The following is a 12452-nucleotide window of genomic DNA, read 5'->3' on the forward strand; positions in this document are numbered from 1 at the left end:
TGATAATACTAGTTTCTATCTTTTAGAATTGGATAGCATGAGAGTAAAGCATGTAGAGCCAACAATAAATATTAATCCCATCATTATATCATTACTGAGTATCTCCTGATCTTCCATTTCTCCCAAACTGAGCACTTTCCCTCTTGAGCCCTCTGCTTTCAACCAGGAGGTCCCTGACTACTAAATAATAAAGCCATGGGATCTCAAGTTTGGAATAGGCCATGGGTGTGGATGATCTTTTTGGTGCCAACCATCAGCAAGAAGAAAGAGTAACACCATTCCCTGGCCTCCTAAGATGTTGGGTTTCTTGCCCACAATGCCCCAACCCTGATGATGAGATTAGATGCTGAGTGACTCCTTCCCTCCTGACCTACCAGGGCTGGGAGTGGCATTTGGGGGTCAATGTCTGAGAAGTCTCTGCAAGTTCCTCTCCATGAGCTGCACCTGAGCCCCCAGCAACCACAGACCCCTCAGTGGGGAGCCCCTGAGCCCCTTCCTCGCTGGGTTCCTGGGGCCCCACAGAGGCTGGTGATGCTCGTTGACCTCAGCTTCTCCAGAAGTCTGGCTTCCCCCTTTGCAGGGCAGGCTTCATCCCTGACATAAACATGTCTGTGATGACACATCTGGGACCCATCCTTCCCTTCAGCTCAGCTTTTGAATCCCTTCTATTCTTTTAAATTGGAATTCTGTCTTAACTGGTCCAGCCTGATAGAATGTCTTCCATTCCATCTAAGCACCCTCTGCACCCTGGCCCCTCAGCTGCTGCTGGAGCTAGGACTCCAGAGGATTCCGTCCATAATGGCCACTGTGGCTCACTCCCACTGCCTTCCATCCTTTATCCCGGAGTCTGGCTGCTACACAACTCCTCAGGATGGCTGTGTACACTTCTCTCTGTCCTGATGATTTTTTTTTTAAATCTCTGGGTCCTGTTCACCCAGTTCACCCAGATTTTCCAGCCAATGAATAACCACCTCTTAACACCAGCCTTCCACTGCCACCACATTGCCAGTCACTCCCTTTGTCAGTAAGGGGATCCCATAGGGATTTTCGGGAGACACCACTCTGTCCCTCCCCATATAGCTAAAGACAGCCTCTCTGTTTGCATTTTTGAGCCCCCAGATATGTTGTTCTTTGCCAGCCAAGGCCACTGGGCTGGAGGGCATTGCGTCTTGCCCCAGTGATACCAGCAAAGGCAGTCAGGATCCTTTCAGTTATTGAGCGGTCGGTGTCTGTGTCATGTGCTTGGCGTGGTGATCTCTAATCTTCACATCGACCTTGGAAACAGGTGTTATCCTCATTTTACACTGAGGAAGATGGAGGCCCTGGAAGGCTGCAGAGACCTTCTAACCCAGGCATGCACCTTTGTACTTGGTGATGGGGTCCACACTGTCAGGTCAGTCTAAACTGACAGAGAAGGTTGGAACTGTGGATTACCAAGAAATGGTGATCTCTGGCAGGTCTGTTCTAACTTCTCTTTTAATGTGATGGACTGGACCTTTCTGCAGGCTTCCTGACTCTATTTATTCCTATTCCTGGTTGACCCCAGCTGTAGGATGGTTGCTCTCAAGAGTCCACGTTCAGATCCTCAGGTTGTCCTCAGCATCTTCGCTTCATTCTGAGTAGAAAGGAATAGTGTGGATCATCTGGGCGGGTGCATTCACTTAAGGAAAGATGGCATAGACTAAGATTGGGAGCAGACCCTACCCACAGTCACAGAGGTAGTCCGGGGTTAGATTCAAGGGCTAGATATTTAGGTTACATGTTTGACTGCTTGTAATGAAGACCTCAAAGGGCAATAGCAGGAAGAAGATGGTTCACTTCTCTCTCCTGTAACAGCCCAGGCATAAGCTGCCTGCTTGTGGGGACCCAGGCTCCTTCTGTTTTGTCCCTCTGCCTTCCCGTGGGTGTTGTCCCTATTTCCATGGTCTAAGATGACTCACTACCTGGTCTTCATTCCAGCCCCTGGGAAGGGCAAGAAGGAAAGGAAAGGGTACAGCCCTTCCCTTTAAGGATACAACCTGGAAGTCGTACGTGGCACCTTTGTTTGTATCTGATTGGCCAGAACGTAGTCACATGGTCACACCTAGCTGCAAGAGAGGCTGGGAAATGTCTGTATTCTAGGCAGCCATGGATCCGGTCGAAACTTAGGGGTTTTGTTACTGCCGAAGAAGGGAGAGTGGATCTTTGGTGGGGGACAGCTCAGTGTCTCTACCGTTGTGGTGGTGGTGGGATGGGGACTTAGAACCCAGTTATCCCTCCCTACCTTGTTGCCTCTCAGTTCTAATCCTGTCCCTTGTCACTTTCCCTCACTTACTCCTCAGCCCAGCTCAGGGCTGATGCCATGTTACGTGGATCCCAAGGCAAGCCAATGTTTTGGCATATTCTTTTAGGCTCCACACATGTGCTAATGACAAACCACTGTCATTGTACAAAAATTAAAACTTTAGCTCCTCATGGAAATATTGCTGCATTGCTAAAATACTGTTACCTCCTTGAATAGTGAATACCTTCACTATTTTCTTTTGAAAACATGATTCCCTCCACCTATTTAGAATTTGGTTACTTGAAACAGACAGAATGTTTTTTCTTCGTTTACTGTTTCTGCTACAGTGGTCTAAGAACACCTCTAAAAATGATGAAGAGGCCAGATGTGTCCATGGTGACTTCACTTTTCAGATTCTCATTCTCCTGGCAACTCGTTCCTAGAGATCAATAACATCTTAATGGAAGTTATGCCAGACTATTTGGTGCCTGCTGTAGCGTTCTTTCCTAGGAGTTCAGGTAGTGCTCTCTCAAAATCCGAAGCTGGGAAAAATCTGTTGGTGTTCAAAACAATGATTCTCTAAGGATTGGATGTTCAGTACCCTGCTTTCCAACCATATGGGATGGGCAGATGTACCCCAGACACAGAGGCAAATATGGCTGGGGTAGCAGGCAATGATGAGTTGCTGCCAAAAATCAGGCAAGCTGGGCCCCTGAGGTTAAGGACAGACAGAGGAGCAAACAGGAGTTGAAAACAGGAAGATATTGTGTTGCCAGGTTTGCAGCAGAGAGCCCAGCACATGTGGTGGAGAGGGCAAACCCCTGATCACTGACAGCTCTGTGACCTGGAACAAGCCACTTCTCTCTCAAGCCTCAGTTTCTTCTTTGTCTGCAGAGTGGGGATAGAACTTATTCAAGTGGTATTAAGATCAGTTAGAGATACTCTGTGACACATCTTAGGCACCCAGTAGGTGCTCAGTTAACCTCAGTGTCTTCCAAGCTCCAGGTAGCTGGCTCGCGGAAGGTTCAGCCGAGGTCAGGATCAGGACCCGGGAGAGCTCCAGGGAGTCCTGGACCTTTGAAAAGGGTTGTGCTCTAGACAGGGGTCCCCAAACCCGGGGCCACGGACCACAACCAGTCCGTGGCCTGTTAGGAACCGGTCTGCACAGCAGGAGGTGAGCAGTGGGCGAGCGAGTGAGCTAAGCTTCATCTGCCGCTCCTCATCGCTTGCATTTACCACCTGAACCATCTCCACGCACCGCCCCTGCCCCCCCAACCCCCCCCCAACCCCCCCCCCCGGCCATCTGTGAAAAAATTGTCTTCCATGAAACCGGTCCCTGGTGCCAAAAAGGTTGGGGACCGTTGCTCTAGGAAACACTGCAGTTGCTGGGATGGACCTCAGCTTCATCCATCCTGTCTTTCTCACAAATAGGGGAAGTGTTCTTTCTCCTGGCGGTCCACAGGGTGATTTTAGTGATATATGAACCCAGATTAAAGAACATCCTGTCACATAATGAGACAGTATTCCCTTTTCATGTGTCTTAAGGCAAAAGGTGCAGTAAGCTGGCTTATTTTTTAGCACCTCTCTGACACTTGCTACTCTTGCTTTTGAACTAAGAGAGAACACAGCTCAGACTCAGAACCTTTGGCTAGAATGTAATCACATTTTATCTTCATTGCATTTATTTTTGCATTTATCTTCTATTTGTGGTAAGAGATAATGGTTTTCAGTTTATTGTGGCAATTTACAGTTTTCTTATTATATAATATTTATTTAATGTAAAACAGCATATTGATTTATAGAAAATATTAAGTAAATAATGCAAAGATGATACATGTATGTGGCAAAAAAAAATTGGGAAGACGGTAAGAGTGATTACAGTATGGATTAGTTTACCCCGCCTCATTGTCGATGGTAAAATGCCAGCCAGGGAGAGTATGGAACTTGCCCAAACTGCTCAGCAAACTGTACCTTCTGACCCTGTGGTCTTGGGTCCTTGCCCCAACACCACCCTGCTAGCTCAATGCCTTTTTTTTTTTTTTTTGTCTGTGTTGGGTCTTCGTTTCTGTGCGAGGGCTTTCTCTAGTTGTGGCAAGCGGGGGCCACTCTTCATCGCGGTGTGCGGGTCTCTCACTATGGCGGCCTCTCTTGTTGCGGAGCACAGGCTCCAGACGCGCAGGCTCAGTAGTTGTGGCACACGGGCTTAGTTGCTCCGCAGCATGTGGGATCCTCCCAGGCCAGGGCTCAAACCCGTGTCCCCTGCATTGGCAGGCAGATTCTCAACCACTGCGCCACCAGGGAAGCCCCGCTCAATGCCTTTTGAACAATGCTCAGCTTTCCAATTGACTCCATTATCCTAGAAAACAGGGAGGGGCAGCCCTTCTGCAACTTTCGTGGCATTCTCAGTGATCGGACCGTCCCCTCCCCCCCGTGAAATAAATAGCTTTGTCCTGGAAGTAGGGAGAAAACACCCCACAATTCCAGTATTGGAATGCAAATGAGCAATTAGAGTCAATTAAAACAGGATACAGTATAATTACCACCAATTGTGCTAACCTTTATATTCAGTAGGACTTGACCTGCTAAAAGGAAATTAAACAATAGTAAAAAAACAAAAAAAACAAAAACCAACACAACCTCTTTCTGAACCAAAGGGTGTGCTTTGGTCAGGAGTCTCCTTTCAGAGGCCTGAGAGGTCTGACAGCTGAGACCCTCCTTCCCCCACACCCACCTCTCTGGGTCCAAACCACCACTGGCAGTGGCCAGGAACAGCCAGGCTTGATGGTACCTTGTCAGTGACCTTATTATGCCCGTAACCAGACGCTGCATAATTTAGCATAATGCCTGAGCCCTGCTTGGCTCTCTTCCAGACAGATCCTAGGGCCTCAGGCATCTTGAAACTGAACTTTGCACCTGAACTTCCTTGCCCTCCATCATTGGACTGGTCTGTCTTTTAAAGCCACATCTCCTGTGGTTTCCTTATTTATGAACACTCCCTAACATCTGATGCAATTTTCTGAACCCCATTTTATGTGGTTCTAGCATTTCAAATGGACAAAGCACAAGAGCTATTCTGAAGACCTGCATCTAACCAGATGTCAGACTACTGATTTGTTTCTCAAACAAATATTTATTGAGCACATTATATGTACCTTATGCCAGTCTGGGCACTGTGGATACAGCAGGAAATGTAAAAGGCCCAACTCCCTTTTTCTGTGGAACTTACATTTTAGAAATCTTAAACTTGCAAGACAATAAAAGAGCTGACAGAGAACAGCTACAGTGCTGGGCAGATGCTGGCGTGACTGGGGGATGGATGTGGGGTGAGGGTCAGGGAGGACGTGGCAGACAGGAGTGGTTTATAGTGAAGAGGTCAGCTCCTGACGTAAGACTGAGGTACTTCAAACCCACCACCGGGGGCCTCCCTGCCTGACCTGGACAGTAGATTGGACGATACCGCAGCTGGAAGGCAGGGCCCCTGACTTTGAGGATTCCTCCGCCCTGTGGGGATTCAGGCGTACCCAGGACTAACGCCTTGGGTGGCCCAGGAGCTGGGGATGGACGTTCGGACAAAGGGAGGCATGAAAAGGCAGGGAGGCCTGAAGGAGGCCTGGCATGTGCCCCAGCGGCGAGGAACCTGGCACAGCCGAGAGCGGAGTGGTTGGGGGAGGGGTGGAGACTGATGGAGTTGCACAGCAAGTGGGGGCAGCGCCAGGGTTGGAGCACAGGGTCCCTGACGTGAAGCCCAGCCCTTCTCTCTGTATCCCACAACCCTGAGTGAGAGACTGGGAGGTGGGCTCAGAGGAGCAGGAAGACACAGGCCAGATTCTTATTTTTAAAACCTGGGCTCCGGAATGGGGCTGTCACATGACTCAGAAGAAAGGTGATGAAGGGCCCTGACGATGAGGATGAAGGCAGGGTGTAATGTCAGCATATAGTTGGAGATCAAGTTGGCAGGACTTGACACTACTGCTGGGACGTGAGGGCAGCCTCGGTGAGGCTGACTGCAGCCTGAGCACCCGCAGGACAACCTGGAGGTGCCTAGACATCCCAGGGGACCAGATCTGTGCTCATTTCCACATCTTTGGCTGGTTCCATACCTTCCCCGCCTGACTCACCTCTCCTGTTCCTGCTTAGCCTTGGAGACCCAGCTCCAACCCCGCTGTCACGGCCAGGAGAAGGCCAGAGCCCTTCCTGGAGACCCTCCAACCTGTCTCTCTAGCCTCCTTTCCTGGTTTCACGCTGCTGTGGTGGGTTCATGACCCTAGGCACCTCATCCGTGTGCACACATCCAGCAGTTCTTTCCTTGAGCACAACACCTGGTCTCACCCTTCTGAGGGCCGGGACTAAGGACCTGCAGCGGATGGTGAAGGCATGAGTGAAAAATGAACTAGAGCAAGGGGAGCAGATAGCGGGTTCTTCCCAGCTGATGATGGGGCTGCCTGGAGTCCCATGCGGAGGGTTCTGGGGCCACGTCCAGGCTTAGCTGCAGGGTATCATGATCAATTAGTGATGTCTGGCATGGGCACAGGAGGGATGTGGCAGCATGTGTACCATTTACGTGCAAGTTCTCGATAACAAGATCTGTATTGTTTGGACAGTCTACAGCTGCCCTCGGGAAAAATCAAAGGTGATACGCACGTGTCTGGGATGGCTGAGGGTAGAGACAGATTGCAAGGGGCTTGTAGGAGAGCTGGGCCAGCAACGCATCTCAATTTTCATACTGCTGTCCACTTGCGTGCATTACATAATGATCCTCCTGAACCACCTTTTGTACCCTGGCTCCAGGCTCTCAAACATCAGCTTACAAAGGGATTGTTCTAGCTAACGCCTGACAGCCAGTGGTTTCATTTTGGCAGCCTGACTCGTTGTCCGCACTGTGGCCTTTGGGCAATTTACCTGAATATTTTACTTCCCTTAGGGTTTTACAAAACGAGTGTAAAAAAGAGGGTGTGGGTGCCAGTGGAGAGAGTGGAGTTCTCCTAAATGTCAGATAGAAGCAGAGCATCCATTTAGAACTCTGAACATTGGAATTGCTTCAGAATAATCATCAGCCACTTAATAAATCCTGCCCATGTGCTGACTGAGGAGCAGTCTGCTTTATGTACTGCCAGGGGCATGGCAGGGTGCGTGTGGCCAGGTTATAAATGACCCCTAATGACACACCAGTGGCCCAGTCCACTCACCACAGACCAGACAGAGCACAGCCAGCATGTTTAGTCACATCAAGATGGTCCCACAGATGAAGGCCAAATGTCTGTGATTTTCGTTTGTTATTATGTTTTACAGGATAACATCCTTTTCCCTAAATTTTGTGAGCATTGGGGGTTAAGCTCCAGAAATATCATTAATCAGGTCCTGGGCATTTTGGATAATTAATCTTCTGCCGTACAACAGAGACAAAAGTGGAAATTATACGATGAAAGCAATAGATTTTAGCCTTCCCAGCTTCATAGACATAAGCTGGTTGATTAGGGGGGTTTATTTTGAAGGAGGAGAATCAAGCATTTGTGTGAAATGATGAAGATCTATGATAGATTGTGCCTACAAAGCTAAGGGAAGTGGAGATTTTATAGCACTCTTAATTAGCTCTCTGGGCAGGAACCATCAACATTTACTGCTTACTGGTCTCTAATTTATTATTATTATTATTATTATTACTAGTATCCTCTACTGGTCTGTCGTTATATATTTGACTTGCTTTCAACTTCTTTGGATTACAATATATGTGACAGCAAGAAATTGTTTGTATTGATTATATGCCTTGTCGATTGAGCCAGTGGTTGATCTGGGAACATGGACATCGAAATTTGTGGGGCAGAGTTGTGGGTGGCCTGAGGTGGGTGCCATCATGGTAGGTGAGGGACAGTGTCTGGATGAGATCATCCAGCCTTCCAGGTTGTGTTGGCAGGACCCATGGACACCACCCCCTGCTGGTTCTTATTTCCTATTGTTCAGGACTGAGTTTAAATCCCTGCTTTGTCACTTACCAACCAAATGACTTAACTTCTCTGAGAGTCACATCTCTAAAAATGGGGAAAATGACACTGAATTTGCATTGCTGTCGTGGGAGTCACATATACAGCGTCATGGCTGATTGCATGACCTTGAAGTCAGACAGGCCTCCTTGTGAATCCCACATCTGCCATTCCTTAGCTGGGCCATCTTAGGTGAGTTAGCAGTGACCTCTCTGACATTCCTCATATCTAAAAAGACGATAATCATAACTATCTGAAGAATGAATGCCTGGTGTGTGGAAGTGATGAATAAAACATAGCAATTTCTATTGTCATGTGTAAAGTACGCAGCATATAGTAGGATTTTATTTGTTCCTTCTTCCTTCCGTCTCCCTTTCCCATGTCCTGAACTCCTATTCATCCTTTACGGGACAACACCTGGATCACCTCCTTGGAGAAGCCCTCTCTGACTACCCCTGAGATTAGCTACTCCCTTCTCTGTGCTCCACCATCCTTTGCGTTCCCCCGATTACACAGTGCATTAGTTATCTACCTACATACACGCCTGTCTTTTCTGTCAGTGGGGAAGCCTCTTGAAACAGAAACTTTCATCCTGTGACTCCCATTCATGCAGGAGTCTAGCTCAGTGCTCGGTACATAGGAGTGTTTAGGGTGTGTGAGTGAATGAGTGAGTAAATAAATAAATGAGTGGAGTGAAGGCCTGAGCCACCAGTGAAAGAAATGGTGCATTGCAAAGGGGTGAGAGGCTCCGGAGTGATGGAGGGATTAAGATCTTAGGTCCTAGAGCACAGGTTCTTTACTTGAGGAATCTGAGCCTCTGGACCATCCAAAAGCTGGTGCACATACCTGTGAAAGTGCACGTTTGGGGGAAAGGGGGAGAGGGTCCATAACTGTCATCAGATCCTCAGAAGTGTCTGTGGCCCCCAAATATTAACAAGTTGCTGCTCTAAATAGATGGAGGAATGAAGTGATTGGAGGAGAGGGTGTGACAAGGGAGAAAAAATAAGACCAGGAGGGGACACTGAGTCCTGAGGGCACCTCAGGTAGAACAGGAACTCCTGTGGTCTGTCAAGGTGTTGCTGTTTCCTTCTATGCAGCTCTTGTTCAAGGAAGCTTAGGGAAGATTTCGTTTCTTTCACTGCCTTGATTCTTGCACAGAATCCATGGGCTGCAAGGGTCTCTCAGGTTCATTGGGTCCAATCGCTTGCTTCCAAGCAGACCAAGCCAAAATGATTCCAGGAAAACACTGGGTCTTTCCCACCCTAAACAGCTCCCCACCCTCCTCTCCCCCTCCCATTCCCTTTTCTGTTTTATCCTCTCCTCTCCTCTCCTCTCCTCTCCCCTCCCCTCCCCTCCCCTCCCCTCCCCTCCCCTCCCCTCCTCTCCCCTCCCCTCCCCTCCCCTCCTCTCCTCTCCTCTCCATCTTTGGCTATGAAAACTTGATTTTCATTAAGAGCAGTGATGTTCAAAAATGTGCGTCTTGACCCATTAATGAATTGTGACATGAATTTAAAGGGTCATGACCAGTTTTTAAAAAATGACACAGTATGACAGAAAATATTAGAGTGCATCACACATGTGAGATGAGCATGAGTTTGTGAAACTTCCTGTTTCAGCTCTATGTGTGTATGAGTTGTGATATCGTATGTATTTCTTTCTTCCGTTCTGGTCAAAAAGAGATTGGAAAGCACTGATACAGCACCGCTGTGGGCTCTCAGTAGATGCTCACTGCAAGACCCAGCCTTGAGGGGGTGGGTGCGAGAACAGGCTGTGTCAGGGCTCACTTCTTACCGCTGCGCTGGGTGGCCCTTTGCTGCCAGCCAGAAGCTAGGGGCCTGCCACGTTGCCTGCCACCGTCACTCCTTCTTGATTCTCTCCTCTCCTGGCAGGTGGTGTATGTCACTGCGACGTTCCCCTACGTCATGCTTCTGATCCTGCTAATCCGGGGGGTCACGCTGCCCGGGGCCTCCGAAGGCATCAAGTTCTACCTATACCCCGACCTCTCCCGGCTCTCCGACCCACAGGTAAGAGTCGCTGGCTCCGTGCACAGCCGCCCTCCACCTCTGGGAAGCCTTCTACACAGAGACTCAACGACCCATTGAGAGAAGTCTGTGGCCCCTTCTCAGAATAATACTTTTCAATGCATGAATTACATGCACAGGGAATCAAGTACATTGAAATACAATCACCAAAACATGAAAAAAAAGACAGATTTATGACATGGTAATGTAGCAAGATCCAGCATGAGGTGAATAATTTCCATGATTTCAAAGCAGTGGTGAGCATACATGATATTTGGAGAACTCTGTACCGTGATATGAAAATATCTGGGATTTCTACCCATTACAGTACTCTGGTCTGTTGCCTGCCTTTGTAATTGAAGGAAATGCTAAATTTCAGTTAGAGGTCATTTAAAATAAAAATACACAATTTTCTCCACCTAAGAACACAGATCTCCGCAGGTGTGCTTCTCTGAGAGAAACTGGGTCTTTGTTGCTGATTTTCTTTGCGGGGGTAGGTCCCAGAAACAAAATAACTGGTGACCTGGCTAAGCTGTCAGTTGTCTTTGGAAAGGCTTCAGCCGTTCTGAATTCTGGGTAGAACTGTTTATGCCGAAGCCTCTCCAGGTGGGTAGGGGTGGTGTGCCTGGGGGGTGTGTTAGACAAGAGATGAACGCAGCGTCTCAGGGGCCCAGGTCTTCTCAACCTCCACTACTTGTTAGAAACTCCTGGGGAGCTTTTGAAAATCCTGATTCCCGCCCAGAGCACAACCCAAACCATTTAAAACAAACTCTCTGGGGGTGGGTCTCAGGTCTCAGTATCTTTTAAAGGCCCCCTGGCAATTCCAATGTGTGAAATAACATACTCAACAGATATCTTAGTGGGTGAAGAGGCGCTCGTTTTTCTATGAAAACAAACACAGATCGTGCAGTAGAGCGTGGAATCTGCCTCCAGCTGATCACGAGGCTTGCAAGAGATGTCAAGTCTTCCGTCTCTGGCTTGCGGCTGCCCCCTATTAGGAGAATGGGGGTGTGAGGAGTGCTGGTTCGCGCAGCTCAGGTGTAGCTCATTACGGTGGGTTAAAGTGGACGGTGGCTGGGCCTGTGTGCTCATTTCTGTCTCAGTTTGCCCCGCCGTGAGGGCCCCGAGGCTTAGGCCCCAACAGCAGCAGCCTGAGTTGCAAGCAGAATTCCTAGGAAGAAGGAAATTAGCTCCTGATGGTTGGCTTCACTGACTCCAACCTCTGATGCCAAAGGCTCAGTTGAAGAAGCAGTTTTGGAAAACAGATTTCCAAAATCACCGGTCTGTACATTTTTTTTTTTTCCTGGACCAGGGCTTGAACCCGTGTCCCCTGCATTGAAAGGTGGATTCTTTTTTTTTTTTTTTTCTTTTTTTTTTTTTTAACATCTTTATTGAAGTATAATTGCCTTACAATGGTGTGTTAGCTTCTGCTTTATAACAAAGTGAATCAGTTATACATATACAATATGTTCCCATTTCTCTTCCCTCTTGCATCTCCCTCCCTCCCACCCTCCCCATCCCATCCCTCTAGGTGGTCACAAAGCACCGAGCTGATCTCCCTGTGCTATGCGGCTGCTTCCCACTAGTTATCTATTTTACATTTGGTAGTGTATATATGTCCATGACACTCTCTTACCCTGTCACATCTCACCCCACCCCCTCCCCATATCCTCAAGTCCATTCTCTAGTAGGTCTGTGTCTTTATTCCCGTCTTGCCACTAGGTTCTTCATGGCCTTTTTTTTTTTTTTTTTTTTTTCCCCTTAGATTCCATATATATGAGTTAGCATACTGTATTTGTTTTTCTCTTTCTGACTTACTTCACTCTGTATGACTGACTCTAACTCCATCCACCTCATTACAAATACCTCCATTTCATTTCTTTTTATGGCTGAGTAATATTCCATTGTATATATGTGCCACATCTTCTTTATCCATTCATCTGTCGATGGACATTTAGATTGCTTCCATGTCCTGGCTATTGTAAATAGAGCTGCAATGAACATTTTGGTACATGACTCTTTTTGACCTATGGTTTTCTCAGGGTATATGCCCAGTAGTGGGATTGCTGGGTCGTATGGTAGTTCTATTTGTAGTTTTTTAAGGAACCTCCATACTGTTCTCCATAGTGGCTGTATCAATTTACATTCCCACCAACAGTGCAAGAGTGTTCCCTTTCCTCCACACCCTCT

At 47.9% G+C, this 12452-nt stretch overlaps 1 protein-coding gene across 5 annotated transcripts in view; it reads left to right on the forward strand.

Annotated features, from left to right (window-relative positions):
- Positions 1-12452, forward strand: part of SLC6A11 (solute carrier family 6 member 11) — a 193319-nt gene that overhangs the window by 44220 nt on the left and 136647 nt on the right. For all 5 annotated transcript variants that reach the window (XR_014251414.1, XR_014251415.1, XR_014251416.1 and 2 more), the window contains exon 6: positions 10131-10265. Coding sequence is in view for 1 of the 5 variants with exons in the window: in XM_082415714.1 (XP_082271840.1) it covers positions 10131-10265 (135 nt within the window). In the remaining 4 variants the exon portion in view is untranslated. The remainder of the gene's footprint in view (positions 1-10130; positions 10266-12452) is intronic.

This window comes from Balaenoptera physalus (assembly GCF_965194825.1).
Source record: "Balaenoptera physalus genome assembly, chromosome: 11".
NCBI lineage: Eukaryota > Metazoa > Chordata > Mammalia > Artiodactyla > Balaenopteridae > Balaenoptera > Balaenoptera physalus.